This window comes from Macadamia integrifolia, unplaced genomic scaffold (assembly GCF_013358625.1).
Source record: "Macadamia integrifolia cultivar HAES 741 unplaced genomic scaffold, SCU_Mint_v3 scaffold22, whole genome shotgun sequence".
Classification (NCBI taxonomy): Eukaryota; Viridiplantae; Streptophyta; class Magnoliopsida; order Proteales; family Proteaceae; genus Macadamia; species Macadamia integrifolia.
The window spans coordinates 8,997-30,731 of NW_024868566.1; the positions used below are offsets into that span (position 1 = coordinate 8,997).

At 38.4% G+C, this 21,735-nt stretch overlaps 1 protein-coding gene across 1 annotated transcript; it reads right to left on the reverse strand.

Moving 5' to 3' along the window:
• Positions 1–726: 726 nt before the first annotated feature.
• On the reverse strand, positions 727–21,521 carry LOC122066042 (outer envelope pore protein 16-3, chloroplastic/mitochondrial). Its single transcript, XM_042629868.1, has 3 exons — positions 21,363–21,521; positions 20,637–20,980; positions 727–1,153 (listed from the first exon to the last, which is right to left on the reverse strand). Exons 2-3 carry the CDS (start codon positions 20,965–20,967, stop codon positions 1,008–1,010), a joined length of 477 nt encoding a protein of 158 aa, XP_042485802.1. The 5' UTR covers positions 20,968–20,980; positions 21,363–21,521; the 3' UTR covers positions 727–1,007.
• Positions 21,522–21,735: the final 214 nt, after the last annotated feature.

Consider the following 21,735-nt stretch of genomic DNA (forward strand, 5'->3'; position numbering starts at 1 on the left):
TTTTTCAAGCCAGGGAAATGGAATGGAGACGAAGGCGGCGTCCGAGGCAGAGGCAGAATCGGAGTCGGAGACAGAGAGGAAGGGGAAAGGTAGAAGAAGAAGAGGAAATAGTGGAGCGACTGTATTGATAGCACTTTTGTAGGACAACGATTATAAACTGTTCAGATCTTTACTTTTCATCCAACGGTCACTAAATCGCTAACGAATATAATTCCATTACATCTCGCTAGCATTCCTAACCCTCGCCTATATATATATATATATAATCCACTGCAATAAATTATGCTTTGATGGCTTGATGGATGATGGATATATATGAACTTTTGGAGATGGATTGTATTTGATCCTATTATATACATGATTTTATTTATTTTGTGTTTTATGGTTATCACTCTACAACGTTGTGATCCAGGAGAGTCAGATTGACCATATAAAGCAAGGTGTGAGAATTGGTGTCGTATCGATTAAGACTTAAGATCGATCCCAACCAATACCAATCCAATCCAAACAATTTTGACCAATCCGGTTTGTAAAACTATGATCACATACCAGTAACTCAGAGCAGAAGTTGTGATCCTGGAGAGTCAGATTGACCATATAAAGCAAGGTGTGAGAATTGGTGTCGTATCGATTAAGACTCAAGATCGATCTCAACCAATACCAATCCGATCCAAAAAATTTTGACCAATCGGGTTTGTAAAACTATGATCACATACCAGTAACTCAGAGCAGAAGTGATCTCATGATCCGATTATGCATAAGCATTCCTTTGAAAATCAATTGAAAATTTACCACCACCAAAAAGAAAAAAAAAAACCTGAAACGAGACATATCCAGTTGATTATATTCACCACTGAAGCCCCCCCCCCCCCCACCGAAAAAAAAATGTAGATTTATTCGAGTCTCCCATTCAGGTCTGGTTACAGCAGGAAGTGACCCACCCAAGACGAAGAATAGCTCTTCCAGGGACCACCCATTACTTCTTCACAGCAGTAACAGAGGGACAATCAACTAGTGGAGGGCCTCTTCTCGGTGGTGTACGGGTAGTACTCCTTCCCTACATCGATCCTTGTGGTTTGACCACCAAAATCAATGAGAGAAGAAGTGACGGCCAGGGCAGCTCCAGCAGAAATTGCTGTCTTGATACTCTTCCCTGTAAAATATACATAAAAGATTAGTGACAATATTAATTCATGAAATTCAAAAACTTATATAAAAGTACTCCAAAAAAAAAAAAAATAAGTGGGCCGGGGTCAGAAAGGGGCTGATAAATAAAGATTAGATTGCACATAAATTGGATCTCCTTAGCCAGACCTCTTTCTTTTCTTGCTTGTTGCTAACCTAGATTTAATAATGGATCCGTCCACAATTAACATCAATTAAATCTTAGTTGCAGTTATTACAAACACTAAACATGCATGGCTGAGATGGGACTAGAAACCTAAAATTTTAAGTAGATAAAAAAGTGGCAAGTTTTCTAAATAATGCACAGAATACCACTCCACACTAACATGCCAGCATGACAGCAACCCTCACTACCATGCCCAATAAAATATCTTAAATAAAAGGCAACTTGATTGGTTCTATGAGCTACAAGGAAAGACAGGAAAACTGGTACCACGACACAGGTTAATCCATCGCAGCAAGAACAATGAATCCAATTTACCATATTCTGATAACAACGATGATTGTCCAGTGATTCAATGTTACTCGGGCCATCGCCCACAGAATGATAACAACCTCATTATAAGATCAAGTGATCAATTAATTATCGGAACAGCTTATATAGTCAAACTAAGGAATTGTCAGCAAGAAAGCTGATTTGTATTTAGCCAAGTTTTAATGGAACTGAATAAGTGATAACCAATATAGGCAAAGCATGAGCACATGGGGTGGAATACCACAGGGATACATGATAATGTGAGCCTGTCCTCATTCCATAAATTATGGAGGATTTGAAAGGCCTATGGAATGAAGTCCCATGCTGTATCTTTTTTGTTAAGATATGTACATATCTTAACACTTTTAACCATGGCATTGTTTTGATCAACAAGACCAGAGAGATAAAAATGCCCGTTTAGACTAATAGAGATGCTTCAAAATCTAAGGGGTTTAAGTCCAGCTAAAATAGAAAATCTGGAATTCAACTTTAATTCTGTCATTGCAGAAAGGATTAACATTCAACACAATGAAGTGGATGTTGCCTACAAAATGTAGAACTTTGTAGGTGAAACTTGAGAGGTGCTAACATTACAGTGCGACAAAATCTATAAGAAATCAGCAAGATCACCAATGCTTTATGGAGCTGAATGCAATATAATAACTAAACAGCCTATACATAGATGAATGTGAAAGTGTCAAGAAGAGGATGGAATAAAAAACAAAATGTGCTGGACGGAACTTAGGAGAGACCCCGAGATGACAAGAGAAACAGAAAATTGAGATGGTTCAACTGTGTACAAGAGAAACATCAAAATTGGCATTAGGGTAGATCTCTCCTCCCATCTGAACCTCCACTCTAACCAAAAGATCTCGTCATTCTGTCCAGACATTAGAGAGACATTTAAAATCTCCTCCCTTTTCTCGTCTTTCAGCGGCCTGCGCTGTCCAGAACTGAGATCAATAGATCTGTTTCAATTCCTATTGTTCTCTTGGACTCTTGGTTCATAGTATTAAGTTGATTTGGACCTATTTGAAGTCTTGTAAGCCCCTATTATTAATACTGCTGATCTAATCAGAGAAGGTCACCTGTGAAGGGTCGATAGCAAGGATATCCCAGATCAGTCGTCCTTTAAAGTCTGATTATTTGTGCTACTGCTAGAATGGTTTATGGTTGTTCATTGATTGAAGCATCCTGCAGTTGTGAGCTTGGTTTGAATTGTCAACCTAGTTCTACATTAGAGTGTTATGGGGCACCTTTCCAAAAATTGTCCCAAAAATAATACTAATCTTGTAGTTGTTGCAGTTGAGAAAAACGTCATAACGGAATTTTATGAGCCTCATCCACCTAATGCCAATATAAGGATGGAGATGGTGAGGAGACTTATGATGCTAATATTATAGACCCCTCAATTAAAACTGCTGAGGAAGACAGTGATGAAGAAACCAAGGAGTGATGTAAGACTAAATTGCCAAAGGGCAATCAGTCCCAGTAGGATCCATCATAAACTCCAACACGCAAGTCAACTTCAGATTCAACAGAAACTCAGAACTGAAAAATAACGCTGAATAGAGGAGATTTTGATTACTCACAAACCACAGCTTAGATGGAGCTGAATTTTGGATTGAATGAAGATCCTACATGAGGGAACAAACCATTAAAAGATAAACAAATTCTGTGGCAGGATTGAGAGATCTGTTGGTTGCAAGAAAAAGGAAACTTCTGGTATTCTTCAAGAACTTGAGTTGGATGCGCAGTATGATCCTCAAATTTGGATTGATTGGTCCTCAACAAACCCTCAAAATCCTGAAGCAATCAGAGATCTGGTTTGAGAGATACGTACTGAAAAATTCTTCCCAGGAAAGCACTGAAACTGGACTCAATAGACTTTATGTGTCTTCTGATCAGCACTCTTGGAGGGCTTCAATGTCACTTTAAACAGGAGACAGATTAATCTCTCACTCAGTTGATGAACAAAACTTTCTCAAGTCCAAGTTGTAAGCATAGCTCACAAACAATTTCATTAATCAATCCATGTCTTTGTGTTACAGCAATGCCCCTTTATATTGTAGAGGTTAGGGACTCGATACATGATAAGAAACTGAAAACAAAAGAAACAAACTAAAACTAGAAACCTATTGACTTAAGACACAAACTTCCTAACAAATAATAACTTGCTCACTAAGAAAGAACTGAAGGATATGACTTCTAGAATACTCAAAAATATTGAAACCTAATATTCTTCATGACTAAGAAACATAAAATAACTACTAATCCCGTGTAGGACTTAAATGCCCAATATTTGGGCTTATAGAATTGAACCATTACAAAAGTAAACCCAAAAATATAAAGCTCAAGGGCAATACAACCCATTGGACACAGAATAATAGTTATTACTCCACTCTTGGTCCAGTTTAATGGCTGAAGTAGAGAACCAGAATTGCACCAAAATAGAAATCTGTCCCAAGAACCGGACCACACCTGACCAGGTTGTCACTCACAACAGTTGAATCCCACAACCGGTTTGGACTGGTTTTGGCCTTGCTCCTGCAATCTACATCAAGGAGCTTAGTACAACTAAGGTTTAGGCAATGGATGAAGGGGTAAAAGATTTGAGGTATAGAGGATTCCATGAACACTAACACACTATTCACAACTGATACAAATCATGAAATTGAGTATATAGAGTTCATCATTTAACCATTGTTCTTCGAACAAGAAACTCCACTACTTGAAGATTACATTCCTAACATCTGTAGCTGTCTGAGTATTATTACGGACTGACGCTGGATGTACATCACATGAAATTGATTACTCAACTCTACAAAACTCAAAGTCGAGTTTTTTTCAATCCGGGGAAGAATTGATGCAGACAAAACACAAAAAGGGCTTATTTTAGTGGCAAAAAGCCATGGGTTGAATTATCACTTTAATGCACTTAAAATCATGGTTCACTGTCTCGGACTCTTGGCCGAAATTTAGGGCATTTCAGTGGTTTTGGTGGAACCCGTGACTAATATTTGGGAAATTTCGGCCCAAATTTTTAGCAATAGCCCAAAAAAAAAAACCACCTGGCTGAAACCTGTCCGAAACCCTGGATTTCAAAACCTTGCTTAAAATATGGGTGGAGGTAGGTGTTGCAATACCAAAAACACTACAACCAGCACCCACGCAAGAGAAAAGAAGAATAAGGAGAGAGAGAAAGAAGAGAAGACAGTATAGGAGAGAAAAGAGAGGTCACAATTAGGTAGTCTAGACCTACCGTGAGCAATGTAGTCATATATAATAAAAAGAACAAAGAGACAATATACCCCCTAGTAATACTAAAATCAGTACAACTATACCCCTACACATACAATACATAAAAGAAAGAATTCCTAAATTGCCCCTACCGGTAGAAAGTTTTGAGCTAACAAATATTATTCGCTTACCCATAGTACAAGGTGATATAGATAAGTCACTTAATGGGGGGTTTAGGTTATTTATGCGTTGGGCCTTTGGTTTTCTTTGTAATGGACCACTTTAATGGGCCTAAAATATGGGTAGAAAGTAAAAAAACAGGATTTAATTCATTAGTTTAGTTAAAGTCCTGTTTTGAGTCTATTTCCTTTGTTATTTCAGTTTGAGTCAGTTTAGGTTTCCCTATTAGTGAATGACTAGTTAGTTACCTACACCATGTTGGAGTTCTAGTCCTACTTCATGTTGAAGTTATAGTCCTAATCCTATTATGAGTCACAGTCCCACTAGGAGTGTCTAGTCCTATTTGGAAACTAGCTCCTAGTTAGGTTAGGGTTGCTATTCTACCTTCTTTAAATAGAGGAGCTTATGTACTCAATTGTTAGATTTGAATGAATGAATTATTGAGTAATTATTCTTTAGTTAAAAGTTGTTATTGAGAGGTGAGATGCCTAAACCTTTGAGGAGTGTGATACCCAAAACCTAAGGGGTGAGATAGCAGGTCTTTCTCTCTCCTATCAGGTTGGGTTTTGGGTTGGTTTTGCTCCTGCATTGGTGAGGAGCTTATGTACTCAATTGTCAAATTTGAATGAATGAATTATTGAGTGATTATTCTTTAGTTAAAAGTTGTTATTGAGAGGTGAGATGCCTAAACCTTTGAAGGGTGTGATACTCAAAACCTGAGTGGTGAGATACCCATTCTTTTATTATCTTTCATCCTTCTCAACCCTTCATCTTGTTTTTTCTTCTTAGTTTCCATTACTATTTTCTGTTCTTAATTATTGTTGCTGAGATTTCCAAGAGAGCGTTTTCAGATCTGTCAAGCACTATTAAATCAGAATCGACCAGCAAAGGAATTCCAATTTTGAAGTCCAATCGATCTCCAATATCTCCTCCATCTGAAGTCTGATCTGCCTGGTCTTGCTAGGGGTTGTTCCACATCATTAGTGGATCAATCGATCCATCTTGGAAGAACCATTCAAGGCTACCAGCTACTATCCCTGCAGAATTCTGACAAATTCTCTCTCCTAGGTTTGATTTTCAAGAAAGTGAATATTTCAGCAACCGACTGTCGGAAGTCCTTCAAATTTTTAGGTTTTTGTACCCTTCCTAGGGAGTAGGGACTACCTATGCCCAAGAGTGCAGCTCAATTGGAGCCCTACAGACCTGGCCGCACCTCTCTCTGTCCAGCCATTTTGCAGGTCTTTTTCTCTCCTATCGGGTTGGGTTTTGGGCTGATTTTGCTCCTATATTAGTATTGTACCCTTAGGGGTTTGTTTGATGGTCTAATTCCCTTGTTTCTTGGTCCTATTTGTCTCATTTGGGGTTTATAAATTATGGGTGTTAGTTTCCTGTAATCTACTCCTGCATTACAAGGTTTCGCGATATTTTGGCAAAATCTCACTTCTTTTTTTTTTTTTTTAGTTTCGATAGGTACCAATACAAAACCACTTGCAATATATAAATTAAACAAGGTTTCAATCTTTCAGTACTATTTTTTTGTTTCACCGAAATATTGACCGAAGCGCACCTCCAAATCCCCTTCCTTGCTTTTTAGCCAAATCTCCCCCATACAAGCTTGGAACTCGTGCTTAGGCAGTAGAGGAACGTAGTGAAAGCAACAATTTGTTTCCCAACAAAAGTTGTGTAAGATCCACTGTTGGAGGTAACTTACTTTTCCCCAAAACTATCTTTTACAAAGAAAAAATAGGATCAATACTTGGTTGTTGGCATTCAATTTTTTTTATGTTAAATATTGTAGCCTGATCTATGACTTCACAGAGCCGGATTTTATTTTCTGCTTTAAATTACTTTTAATTTTTGGATAAAATAATGATTTTCTTGCAACAAAATTTTGAGAATAATAAGGTTAATACTTACTGGCTAGAGGTCATTTATATATATGTTATCTCGCAAGGGCCAATGGGTGAAGGATCAAGTGAACTTGTCATGGATCAGCCTAGGGGTAGGCCCGCCTCGAGATAGCTAGTCAGATGCGTGCTAATGTGGACAAGTATATGTTGTCTCGCAAGGGCCATGTTCATTCATAGACACCCAACCTTTGAAGTCTCGGGCTCGCGAGGATGATGAGGACCCCAATTGGTCGCATTCTAGACGTGATGGTGATGTAAGGATGATTACAAATGTAATCAACCCCAGTAAGAACTCGTGATAGGCTTCAAACATTAGACAAACAAGAGACTCAGATCTGATCAGAAGTTACAACTAAGAAATAAACAACATATTAAGTCCAAATTAGGGTAGCATGTACCTCTCTAATGTAAAGCTGAGTTGGACAAGTCAAACCAGCACACAACTACAGGACTTTTTAACCAAAGAACAACCAATATCCAAAGTAGAACCCAAAGCAACTCAGGATTAAAGGGAAAACCAAGTCTATATCAGCCAACCGATTACAGAACTATTAAGAATCTGTGAACAGAATTAACAATAGATGATGAGGCCTTAATAGGGACTGTAAGAGGCCTAATCCCAGTTGATAATATGGTCCAACACCCAAAGAAACCAACAGAAATCAAAGGAGGTCTATCTAGTTCAAATCTGGGCAAGAATAGGTTAGTAGAAGACAAAATTAGGGAGATTTCTAATATCTCATGAACCCCTGGACAGAAAATGCACCCCTTTGGGTCGAGTTCCCCACTAGGTAGGGCCTAACTTCGATCCAAAATTCATCCAAAACTGATGGCTGGTTAGGTCTGGGCAGGTTCTGAAAATTGCTTATAGAATCTGCAATTTTTTGGGCAGAATCGATAAGAAAACTGAATTAAACCTGTAGGAACTTGAGCAGATCAGTAACACTTTGAGTAGTTGAGACAAGAAGAAGATACGCTAAGGAAGAGGACCTCTCGGGCTTCACACCGCAGAGAGTCAACTGGATCAAACACCAATTCCATCAGCCTTGATCAAACACAAGACAACTCTTCATGGAGAAGACAATAGCAACAGCCATTAATTTTTTTTAATCAAAACCATTCCAGCCTTAGAAGCCTCTTCTTTATTTATAATGTTAATGGGGGAAGGGAATTACAAAATAAAAGGCTCCTTAAAAAGGAAACCAAATATTCTCCTGATACAATAGTTTTTAAAAACTAAAAAATGAAACTAACAACTAATGACTTGACTCAACTAATAACTTGACTTCTAAGAAAACAAATATAACTTAAATTAAACCCAACTAAAAAGTAAACTAATGTAAAAGGAAACAAATCAGTAAATCCTGTATGCAATCTTAATACCCCCAGTTTATGCCCATAAAAGTGGCCTATTACACTCAAAACACATGGGATCAAAGGCTCAACATGTATGGAATCCAACCCTAGGCTTATTCCTAATAAAATAAGCCTAGTTTGGTGAAGAATCTACATCAACTCTCCCCATCTTGAAAAAATTTGTCCACGAATTTTGTGGTGATGAGGGGGAAACAACATGTGAGTAGCAAAACTTTGACCATTCCCAAACAAAATTTCGGTTGCTTGTAAACTTTTTCGGAATGTAGTCTTCAAGGTGTGGAGCTTTCTCTTTAAAGAACCTTGATGGCATAACAAACTCTATATGCTCAACCTCTGAATCAATGCCAACTGTGAATGTCATATGCATAGAGTCATCAACGTTGGTGTAACCTTCTCATCAAGGATTAAAGGAACAAGCTTATTCCTTTTTATCATGAATCTCAAAGACTTGTTGTGGAGTGCTCTCAACCGCTATTCTCTTCAATGGAGTCTTCTTCCATGCTTTCAGTAACCAAGATATTACTTGTAACATGAATGCCACAAGACCCATCATCATATGCATCGGCATCATCAAAGATATTAAAATCTCCATCCTCAAGCAAATACAGATATAGATCAGGGTCTACCTTATCATGTGCCTTTTTAATTTCAGCAACAACATTTGTTCTCTGACGATGTGGACAAGTCTTCGCATAGTGCCCAACCTCTTGGCAGTGATAAGATTGCATTTTATTGCCACTGGTCATAGGTGCCTTCCCTTTGTTAGAATATGGTGGAAATGTGGCCTGTGTAGGAGTTGTAGTAATAAAGTTAGGTTCTGGAAAAATTCTCATACTTTCCAGCTTGAAAACCAAGCGTGTTCTACCTTCCGGTGCTATTAATTCCTCTGCACGAAAATCCTTGTCAAAGTAATCTCTCACTGTGTACACATCAGCAACACCAATTCCCCTATTAATTTTAGCCCGCAATCCCAGTCGAAACCGAGAAAACAATTGCCTTTCATTCTCCCTAATGCCTGTGCGAGAATAAAGTGCATCAAATTTGTTTATGTACTCTGCAACAGTCATATTTCCTTGACGAAGAGAGTTTAGCTGACCCTGTATGCGAGCTTTGAAATTTCGTGGCAAGTATTTGTCAACCAATTCTTACTTCATCTCTTCCCATGTAGTAGGTTCTCTACCACGTTCTTTAAGTTCTTACTCATGGGTTCTCCACCAATCACGAGCAGCCTCAATTAGCTTAGCACGAGCTAATTTGATCTTCCGTTCTTTAGATAAATCATAGTAATCAAAATAATTATCTAATGCTACTACCCAGTTATAAAACACTTGGGGATCATGCCTACCATCATACTCCTTGAGGTTAAGCTTGACCTTTTGTGAGTCTCCCGAGTGCCTATGGTATGTGGGACATTCATTATCAAAATAACTCCTCACATGTTATTCAAAAGTTAGCGGTACTACAGGAATCCTCTGTGGTCCTCTCAGATTAGGGTTAGGTCTCCTGTAAGCAAATTGTGCAATTGATTGCATAGGAGCATCAAGCTCAGGTGGTAAATAAGTACCATGAGTAGGCTACTGTTGTTGGGTTTCCACAACCAACATTATTACGTCAAGAGCCTTATGTCCGACTGTCAATGTCTGTAACATCTCCATCATAGAAGCTATGGAAATCATCATCTTAGGAGTAGGGTTGTTCTCTGCCATGCTCTGATACCACTTAATGTAAAGCTGAGTTGGACAAGTCAAACTAGCTCACAACTACAGGATTTTTTAACCAAAGAACAACCAATATCCAAAGTAGAACCAAGCAACTCAGGATTAAAAGGGAAAACCAAGTATATAACAGCCAACCGATTACAGAATTGTTAAGAATCTGTGAACAGATTTAACAATAGATGATGTGGCCTTAACAAGGATTGTAAGAGGCCTAATCCCAGTTGATAATATGGTCCAACACCCAAGGAAACCAACAGAAATCAAGGCAGGTCTATCGATTTCAAATTTGGGCAAGAATAGGTTACTAGAAGACAAAATTAGGGAGAAATTAGAAAGATTTCTAATATCTCTTGAACCCCTGGACAGAAAATGCACCCCTCTAGGTAGGGCCTAACTTCGATCCAAAATTCATCTAAAACTGATGGTTGGTTAGGTCTAGGCAAGTTCTGAAAATTGCTCATAGAATCTACAATTTTCTGAGCAGAACTGATAAGAAAGCTGAATCTAATACCCGTAAGAACTTGAGCAGATTAGTAACACTTTGAATAGTTGAGAGAAGAAGAAGATACGCTCAGGAAGAGGACCTCTCAACCTTCACACCGCAGAGAGTCGACTGGATCAAACACCAGTTCCATCAACCTTGATCAAACACAAGACAACTCTTCATGGAGAAGACAATAGCAGCAGCCATTAATATTTTTTATCAAAATTACTCCAGCCTTAGGAGCCTCCTCTTCTTTATTTGTAATGTTGATGGGGGAGGGAATTACCAAAAAGAAGGTTCCTTAAAAAGGAAACCAAATATTCTCCTAATACAATAGTTTCTAAAAACTAAGAAAGGAAACTTTCAAAAAAGAAACTTACAACTAATGACTTGACTCAACTAATAATTTGGCTCCTAAGAAAACAAATATAACTTAAATTAAACTCAACTAAAAAGGAAACAAATCAATAAATCCCGCGTGCAATCCTAGTACCCCCAGTTTAGGCCCATAAAAGTGGTCTATTACACTCAAAACACATGGGATCAAAGGCCCAACATGTATGGAATCCAACCCTAGGCTTATTCCTAATAAAATAAGCCTAGTTTGGTGAAGAATCTGCATCTCTCTGAATTTTGGATCGAATGAAGGCCTTAGATGGGAGAACAAACCCACAAAATTATATGAAGTTCTGGTGGCTGAGTAGGGAGTTATGTTTTTGGCAAGAAAAAGGAAACTTTTGAGAGAAATCCTAGAACTCACAAACCAGGCCAAGCAGCTGGTCGAGTGCTCGTCTTGGGGCCCCTATATGATCCTCAAAATACGGGCCTCTAATTGAATGGTTGGATATGGAGATCTATAGATTCTTGCTTGGAGTCATGGATTAGGAAACTTTTTGAACTTCTTCAAGAACTTGTGAAGGCAGCTTCTGATGATCTTCAAATTGAAATCGGTGGTGCTTGATAGCAACCCCAAATAGTTCCCCAAAGGCTGGCTAAGAGTAGATCAGAGGACTGAGAGTTGTTGGAGATCGATCAACAGCCCAGGGAGTCCTCTCTCTTGCTGCCGCAGGTCTTGAAGAAGGCTCTGCTCTTCAGATCTGCTTGTTGAGTTTGCAATTTTGACTATGACTTCACAACACTCAAATAATGGCAAAAACAAAACGGACAACAGAAGTTGATGAGGAGACGAAAGAGGAAGAAGAATGGTAGTTAGTTTGGACCTCTCACACTCCACTTGTGCCTCTTGTCCTCTCAAATATTTGAGCATCCCATAATATAAGACTAGAATCACAAGTGATCCTAATCCCAGGTAGGATCTCAAAATCTAGCTAAATAGTTAGAAATTCAAGAACTCACAAACCATGTCTCAAATGGAGCTGAAACTTGGAGTAGATGAAGGTCCTAAATGGGCCAACAATCCCTCAAAAGATGAGCCAATTATGATGGTTGAATTGAGAGTTATGTTGTTGACATGAATTAAGAAACTTTTGACAACTTTCGATATCTTGAGATTTCAGCCTCCGATGAACCTCATATTTCGAGCAAAGATCCCTCAAGTGATGCCCAAATATCCTCCAAAAGAAACGCCTCAACTGATGGCTAGTTGGAAAGTTATGGTTGAAGAATGAAAAAGGAAACTTTATGGAAGTTCTGCAGTATAGCAGCTGCAGGCCTTCAACTAGTCTTTTGATGGAACTTCAGAACTTCAACAAGCTTGTAAGGATCACTCAAACACTCTCTCACAACAAACAAATAAAAGTAAAAGAAAGAAAATAAAGAAAATTGATGGAGGGCCAAAAAGGGTGGAAGAAAAATTAGGGAATGGGTATCTCACCCCTCAGGTTTTTGGGTATCTCACCCCTTAATAATGTAAAATCGAATCACAAGTGATCCAATCCCAAATAGGATCTTCAGTAAATTTAAGGAATTAACTTGAATCAACAAACAGAAGCAAAACAATACTTACTTGTTGTTGGATGAAGAAGATGATGAAAGAATAAAAAGAAAAGAAGAAGGATTGAGATGGGATGGATGTGAATGCCTAGGCCTCTCACCCACAGCTATGTCAACTATTGAAGAAATTCTGTCTTAGAATATTGGAGCACAAAGCTGCAATTTCATTCATAAATTCGTTTTCAATGTTTTAACCCCTTACAAACTTATATAGAAGACTCAAAACTGACTCAAACACTAAAAAGAAAATGCCTAACGCAATCCTTAACTAATTGGAAAACCTACACTGACTAGAAAACTAAAATAATAATAAAAAAAAAAAAATACTCAAAACAGGAGTCTAATGAATTAAATCTCGTTTTCCTACTTTCTACCCATATTTTAAGCCAATTAAAGTGATCTATTAGAAAGAAAACCCATGGGATCAGAGGCCCAATACATACATAACCCAACCCAAGGCTTATTTCTAATGGAATAAGCCCATTAAGTGAATCATCTACATCAGGAGGCAACCTATGAACTCAAGAAAAACTAGATCTGATTGACATGTACCAAGCCTACTAGACCATAGGTTTAGTCTTGTAATGAGGGTAGTGTTCGTGATGTAGATCAAAGCATGAAGAAGAAAAGTAAAATAAGAGTCCGAAAACACTGTTCACATGAACAGCAACGTGAGTTACTGTTCATGTGAATAGTGGGGTTAATATCTTATATTTTAGTTTCTATTTACTTTAGTTAGTTTATATTTTCTTAGTGAGCAAGTTAGTCAAGTTAGTTATCTACTTTGTTAGTCAAAGAATTTTCTATTTTGTAACTTAAGTTAGTTTCTTTTTTATCATGAGTTGTTAGTTTCTAATTTACTCTTACTTGGTTAGCAAGTTGAAAGTTAAATTATAAGGTTTTATTTCCAGCATTAGTTTCCTTTTTTTATTATGGCTACGTTTGGTAGTCATCCAGAAAAACATTTCTGGTGTTTTTCCGTTCTATGGGAACAAAAAAACGGAATAAAGCGTTTGGTGTCAACTTGGTTTTTTTCCCTTTTTCGGAACGAAAAGGAAAAAAACGCTACAAACGCAAGATGAAGGAACAAAAAAACCTTATTTTGTCATTTCTGCTTCGTTCCATATACAAAAAAAATGAAAACTAAGGTAATCATTCCTGAAACAGATTCACCAGACACCATTTTCTTTTTTTAAAATAGCATTTTGGCACAGAAACTGAAAATTCTGTTTTTGACACGAAACGTCGTTTCTGGAACTGAATGACTACCAAACGCAGTTTATGTCTTTGTGTCCAAGCAATGTAGGCTATTTAAAACCCATCAGTTATAATGAGAAGACATATTTGAGTTAAACAAAAAAAGATGGCTTATATTGTTGTGTTGTGGGATGCAGTTGGGTGAGATGCTTAAACTGAGGGGTGAGATGCCCATTCCCTAATTCTCCTTCCACCCTTCCCAACCCTCTATAAAATTCTGTCTTCCTTTATTTCTTTATTTTTTCCAAGTGTTGAATATCCATCCAGTACCAGCTTAAAGATCATTTGCAAGGCTGTTTCACTATTATTGTTGTTGTAACCTGATTTTCTGGACAACAAGAGTCTTGGAGATTCTATTAGCTACTCAAATATCAATCCTACAGTAGGGTTTGTTTTGGTCTAAACCAGCTCCTACATTAAATGGTATCAGAGCCTAACCAGACCAAGGATAGAGCCACGTGATTTTCGTGAGAAACTTTCCCCATACATCTTCCTCGAATGGGTAGATAAATTGGACGTGTGCTTTGACAACTACAACTTGACAAAGACACAACGGCTTCGATATGTTTGCTCCCTTATGAGTGATTGTGTTCGAATACAATGAAGAGTCTGTCAAAGGCAACTTCAAGCTCAAGAACGTGAGCCTATAACATGGGAAGAGATGCAGTACGAGTTGAAGGAAATGTACCTATCTAAGCATGAACAAAGAATGTACTTCCCCCCACCAGATTTCTAAAAGTCACCCACAGTTGACAAGAGCATGAAGAAAATATCGACATCTATTACGCAACGCATTGCAAAGGAGCAACGAGAGAAGATATCTCTGACAAGTGAACCAAAGTTAGAAATTGAGGTTCGTGTTGGTGAAAATCCAGCAACTCCTACTGTCGAGGGAGAGGTAATCATTGATGTTCCTATCAAAGAGATTAATGTGGACGAAGTCAAAAGCAACATAGTCACAATTGTGGACAAGGAGATCGAACCAAAGGAGAATGGTGCTTCAACATCTGTGATGATTGTGAACAGCCAAGAGTAAGATCCTAAGGAGCTTGAGATTGAAATTGTGGAGGTCAAGAACACGGTGGTTGAAGGCGTACATGTGGATGATCCCATGGATACATTTGAGGCTGTTAAAGTTGAGCATGTGGAATTTGTCATGCTATTAAAGTATCTTGAAGATCAAGCTCCTCACATTCTAAACTACATCCTTATTATCAAAGAGCTACCTGAATTTTTCTATGGCTTGAAGAGGGACGTGCACCATGCTACAATCACCCTCACACTCTAAAAAATTCATCCTGGGGGCAAGTTGATGTAGATCATGTTGGTGTACGATGTATTGTATTCCGTCACAGTTTAATCCAGGGAGTACTGGTGTAGCGCCTCGACAGGCAGGACGGCGGTCCCACTAGCCGATTAGCGGGCGGTGGGGGTTGCAAGGGGACAGAAGGCTCCCCTACATAGCAGGGGGTGTAGAGGGCGTAACCCCCCGCTCAAATTTTTTATTTGAGGGCAGTTGTGTATTTTTCGGACTAGGGCTTTTCGCTATATATTTGTAGCAAGGGTTTTTTTCTCTGTAAAGCAAGCAATACTGAGAGGTGTGAGGAACGAGCGTTGTAACCCTATCTATTCTCCATTGATAGTGAAACAGGATCTCATCTCACCGGGGACGTAGGCAATCTTGCAGAATGTCGTAAATCTATGTGCATTGCTTGTTCTTTTTTTCCATTATCTTCTGCATCATTTTAGGGTTGCGTTTCTACAGATCAAAGCTTGAAGGAGAAGCAAAGTAAAACAAGAGTCAAGAAAGATTGTTCACATGAATAGTAACTCGTGTTATTGTTCATGTGAACAGTACTTTTGGGGTCAATATCTTATATTTCAGTTTCTATTTACTTTAGTTAGTTTCTTCTTAGTGAGCAAGTTAGTCAAGTTAGTTCTATTTTGTTAGTCAAAGAATTTTCTATTTTGTAACTTAGGTTAATTTCTTTTTTATCATTAGTTGTTAGTTTCTAATGTACTCTTACTTGTTTAGCAAGTTGGAAGTTAAATGAGAAGGTTTTATTTCCAGCATCAGTTTCCTTTTTTATTATGTCTGTGTCCAAGCAATGTAAGGCTATTTAAAACGCATCAATTATAATGAAAAGACAGATTTGAGTTAAACAAAAAAAGATGGCTTTTGTTGTTGTGCTATGGGATGCATTTGGGTGGGATGCCCTAGGTGAGATGCCTAAACCTAAGGAGTGAGATGTTCATTCCCTAATTCTTCTTCCACCCTTCCCAACCCTCCATCAAATTCGGTTTTCCCTTATTTCTTACTTTTTCTGAGTGCTGAATATCCATCCAATACCAGCTTAAAGGCCACTTGCAATACTGTTTCACTATTACTGTTGCTTTAACCTGATTTTCTGGGCAGCAAGTTTCTTGGAGATTCTATTAACTACTCAAATATCGATCCTACTGTAGGGTTTGTTCTGGTCTGAACCAACTCCTACATTAGTTTGAGATCAAACCCTAGGGTTTTAATCACTTCTCAGGTACAGCATTAACCTAAAATGATCAAACTTGACGAGAAGGAAGATACAAAGTTCTGTCAACTCTTACCCGACCTGAAACATAGTTGTCAGAGAGGAGAGGATTTGCACAAAAGGAGGATGGGAAATCGCAGGCACCAACCCACAACCTCTCAAACACAACCAACTCAATTCATCTCTTCAATCTGGCTCATCAATTAACCCACCCTTTTTTATTATTTTTTTATCTTTTTCATCCTCCTACTCTACTACTCACATTCCATTTAATTCTTTTTTTTTTTTTTTGGTGCCAGAATCACTTAATTGTATTTGATTGGAATTACAGGTATATAAACGAAACTTCTTTTAATTATTCGATGCACCAAGTAGTTATGACATTGTATTGATAGCCTCTACTCGAGTCCTGGCCCGTCTGAGAGCTAACTTCCCCTCAATTGTTTGTCTCTTTCCTTCAGCTATTGGCATCAGCTAGCATATCCATATTTAAAGCTATAAAAATAAGAGACCACAATGAAGAATCGAAATCAATTCCAATAAGGAAACCTAAGATTGACTTTAAAAGGGACACTAACACAATGCCGTAATCGACACCAACTAGTCTAATAAAATAAATCTCTAATTACAAGATAAAACATAAAAATAAAATACCATAAATATTCTACTGAACCACAAGACCCAAATTGGACCCGATTCTTCTCCATCTAGATTCACAAATGGGTTCAAGCCAATCCATGGAAACACTCCTACATCAATTCCCCCTATTTGAGAAAAACACAACCAAGAAAGGGGCTATCTGCTTTTTTCTGCAACACGAACAAAATCCAATATAAGGAGCTTTGGGATTGCATCCATGTTTGAAAAATTGTGGGGGAGAACAAACTCATGATGGGGAATAGTTTTCACTGCATCGGCTTTCGTTGTTACTTGATCCACAATCTTCTCGTTTTCTGTTGTCGTTACTGGTTGTTCCACATCTAAGCGATCTTCCTCTTGTGTTAACCCATTTGGCCCATCCTATGGCAGCATTGTCTGTATCAATTTCTTTAACTCTAAGAATATTTTGTCAACCAATCCTTGAACAATGAATGTCTGATGCATGTGAAAAGGTTGTAAGGTTCACAAATTTCTATCACAATCAACAACGCCTTTTCATTATTCCAACTATTCTAAACCCAATTTTCATAATGCGCTGAGAAGAATCAAACACTTCAAAATAAGCGCCATCATAATACTGAGATAGAGAGCTCGACAAAGACATCGTCTTCAGACTCGATAATGATTTCTTTGGTCCTTGATAGCATATCCACCATACATTGTGAGATGAAACTGTCGCTTTACCTTTCAAAAATAAATAGATTCGCAAACTTTCCATTAGGCAAGCGCACTCCAAACTTGAACACAAAGGAATCCATGGCTAGGTTTTCTCTTATATCAATTGAGGCAGATCTAGCGTTTCAAAACCTAACTCGGATCGCTTCTAGGCCCCCCCAACTATTGAATAACTAATTGAAATGTGTAATGGCAATCCCATAAATAGTTGGAAGTCAAACCCATAAGAGAAGGAACAAAAAACTTGGTGGTAGCATATAAAAGGGGAGGGGTAGTCTTGGAATGGGAAACAAAATAAGGGCATAAGTAAATAAAGGGTAAAGAGGAGGGTAATAAGGAAAGTGGTTGAATAAAAATAAAGTATAAAAGATATTGCGGGGGTTAGGTTGTCACCCTTGGAGTTGAACCAGAGAAATGCGGAACTCATAATAGAGTGTTTCTCTCTCAGTTTGAGTTGTGACTTCATATGGGGGAACCTACAAACTTCAGCAAACAATCAAGGACTTGAACAACCATATCTTCAAATGGAATAGCAGAAACCAGATCTGACAGACATATACAAATCTGACTTAACAGCAGGTTCAGTTCTTGTGATAAGGGTAGTGTTACGCATCAAACTTTAGGGCTTTAACCTCCAATTCTCAGACTTGACGAGTAGGGAGATGCAGAGTTCTGCCAACTCTCACCCAATCTGAAATAGTGTAGGTAACAGGGGAATGGGGAAAGAAAACCAAAAAAAAAGAGCACAGATTAATCGCAAACGCACCAACCCACATGCTCTCAAACATAACCAACTCATTCATCTTTTCAATCTACCAATTACTTATAAGCATATCCATATTTAAATCTATAAAAATAAAACCCCTAACTAACTTTAAGAATCAAAATTTGATTCTATAAGGAAACCTACGAGTGACTTGAAAAGGGAAACTAACTCAATATCCTAATCGACACCAACCAGTCTAATAACATAAATCTCTAATTACAAGATAAATCATAAAAATAAAATACCCTAAATATCCGACTAAAACACAAGACCCAAACTGGACCCGGTTCATCTCCACTTGGATTCCCAAACGGGTTTGGGCTGATCCACGGAAGTGCTCTTGCATCACTAAGGACTTGGCAAAATAGGGGGTAATATGGCCAAGAATATTTTTTGCAAATGTTATCCCTTCGTAAGTATTTTCTAGTGTTCAGGTGGGTGCAGTCCTCGTCTTGAGTTAATTCTTTGAATTGTTTCCCTTTTTGGAGGGTTCTTTTGTTGTACCATTGTTGTGCGTTTTAAGTTTCAGTTGAAATTTGAAAGTTTAAATCAAGGCAACTCAATTTTGACATGGTCTGAGACAAAACCAAGACTCGAAAACTATATCGATAAGGCTCCATGGGATTTTGCCAAAAACTTGTAGTTTTTTGTCAAATCGTTTGATTTCTTCCCACTTTTTTGCATTCTTCTATTTATTCAATCCTTTGACAGCTTAGATTTGCATGATTGGAGGTTGAAGGTAATATTTTTCCCCCAAATAGGACTAGTGTATAGCAGCATTCAACATTCACTAGCAAACTTGGGTCCAAAGTCCAAACCACAAGTACCATTTTGGGTGGTTTTTTTGTGAAACTAATTCATGGAATATGTATAAAATTGTAAAAATAGGAAACACAAAAGAAGGTCAAAAAACCATTGTTTTGGCCTCGTGTAGGTTGCAATTGGCCCAGAAAAATCCCAGGGGTTTCGGTCCTGAGATGTTTCGGATTTAGCCAGGATCGAAACCTTGAACCTTATACTGTTGTACTACTCTTTCTTTCAATAAAGAGCTATTTGGCAAAAAAAAAAAAAATGATCATTTTGGGATTCAATAACAAATTACTAGTCATTGGGATTGGTTGTTTCTCCTTTCCTTCTTACGATTAAGTTACTCAAAGAGAAACAAGACAAGGGCCACAATACACTTATGGAAGAGGGCACCCTATTAAATAGTTATCCTAACAACTTGAAATATTTCCTGATGAGGGTATTTCTTCCCAACCACAGCACGGGCAACGACCGGTCCTGACCAATGCTGCACCTCGGCCCTCCATCAGGCCGTGCTGCCACTTCGGCCCGACGTCAACAACAAGGTTTCCAGAGACGTGCTTTCGTCCACCCCTACATTCAAGGAATGTAATCCCTATTCAGAAGGACAGGACTCTATCCACTACACGTCACCATAGACGTCTATCCCTCACACGGTTGGCCTTTCCGAGATAAGAGGGGAATATTCCCCTGGAATACCCTAAGACCCGAAATATTCCCAGAATTGCAAAGCCACTCCCCTCAAGGACTCCACGCCTAAACAAGACTGTTCACAATTGTCTCCCACTCTCCCTCCATCAGCAGCCTATAAATACCAAGGTAAGCCTCCATCATAGGGGATGGAAGACTCACTTCTTCTTTTACTGGAAAAGCTCTCTTGAGCATCTGCTGTGGAAAGATCTGACTTAGGCATCGGAGAATCCCCTGTCGGATCAGCCCGGCTCTCCCCTATCATCTCTTCTGTGCAGGTCGGCCAAAGCACCAAGAACTACAGGGAAGATCGTCCGGTCAATTTTTACCGCATCATTTCCTAATTTGAATTTTACCTTTTTTTTAGTCAAGAATATAGTTGTAGTAAAAGTGTAACACAATTAGCATTTGAAACATTTTGATTGAAAAACCCTAAGCCGAAAAAGTAGGAAAATTTGGCATTTTTACTGGCTAATCCTCCATTTCATCAGTAGAAAACACCCCGTAGGAAATCCTAACTGTGAATGACCATCCAACACATTTAGACCACTATGTATATTTTTGAAAGACACCAAAATTATTAATAACAAAAGGAACTAAATTATTCAACCTTCTCTTAGTCATCAGTCCAGATAAGAAACTTCAGGTCTGGACAATAATAAATCCCACATGGTTAACACCATAATCTCAAAATCAAGAAACAGAAATTTAAGACGGACACAGATCCTTACCTTTGAAACCCAAAACAGTGGCTCCAGCAACAAATCCACCCACAGCTCCATTAACAAAGTCTCTCTTCATCCTGTACTTCTGAACAAACTGCTCCACGCCTATATAAACCCCTCCAATTGCAGCAAAGGTCAAACCATGGTTACCCATCATCTTCAGAGTCCTTAAAAGCCCAGGAAGCGCAACATTTCTCTCAACACGAGGCACATCGTACCAAGTCGCAACAACTGTTCCCCAAATAGTCCCAGCTACCAAACCCGAAGTCGCACCCTTAATCGTCTTCATCGTTGGAGTGTCATTGTCCTCGAGATATCTCATTTCTGAAGGATCCATGGTTCTCTTCTAACTGGGGAAAAAAAATTAATCCAAAACGCTCCAAAAACATAATCATGGAACATGGATACTAAAAAACAGTTCATATTTAAACTACCCAGAGAAGATCATCGCAAAAATGCAAAAGGAGAGAAACCCACCAAATTCATAGAAGTGCGCATTAATCAAGATTTCAAAATAAACCCAGAAATCGATGAGAGATATGAACAGAATAATCAATTTGCAAGATTCGAGAAATTTTTCACTTAATTTATCAACATTGACCTTTGAATGAGTTCAAATAATTCAATAGCAGTAACAAATGAGAATCCATTCTACATATCAGAACGGTTAAAATTTTTGCAAAGAAATTTGGAGATGATGAAACTACGATTGCTAAGGAGAAGGTTCCTAACCCCAAAGAAAAAGCTCCAAATTTCGACTCCACCGTCCACTGAAATCAAAGAAAGAAAGCTCGTCCACGCTTGCGAAACTGCCCTAACTTATATGGGCGCGTTCACCCTGAGGAATGCAGCTAAACAGGTGACCCGATTACCCGCCCAACCAAGCCTTGCGCTGCTGCATGTACGATTTTTGAGATCAGATACCATGAGTCCATGACCGATCAAAGGATGGAAATATAATCCTCTGTGGTTTAAAGCAAAACCAGTGCGTGTTAGATAAAAATAAAATGCTTTAAAACCGGAATCGGGTCTTATGGTTTCCAATTCCGTTTCACCAAGAGAAAAAAAAAAGGTTCCAATTCCTCGAGATTTGATTGGCAGTGAA

Bases quoted from the DNA above. Each gene is read 5' to 3' on its own strand.
- LOC122066042 (XM_042629868.1), bottom strand. From the start codon at position 20,967: ATGGATCCTTCAGAAATGAGATATCTCGAGGACAATGACACTCCAACG. The intron at 1,154-20,636 runs GTAAGGATCTGT...TATATTTTACAG, and splicing joins CACTGTTTTGGGTTTCAAAG to GGAAGAGTATCAAGACAGCA.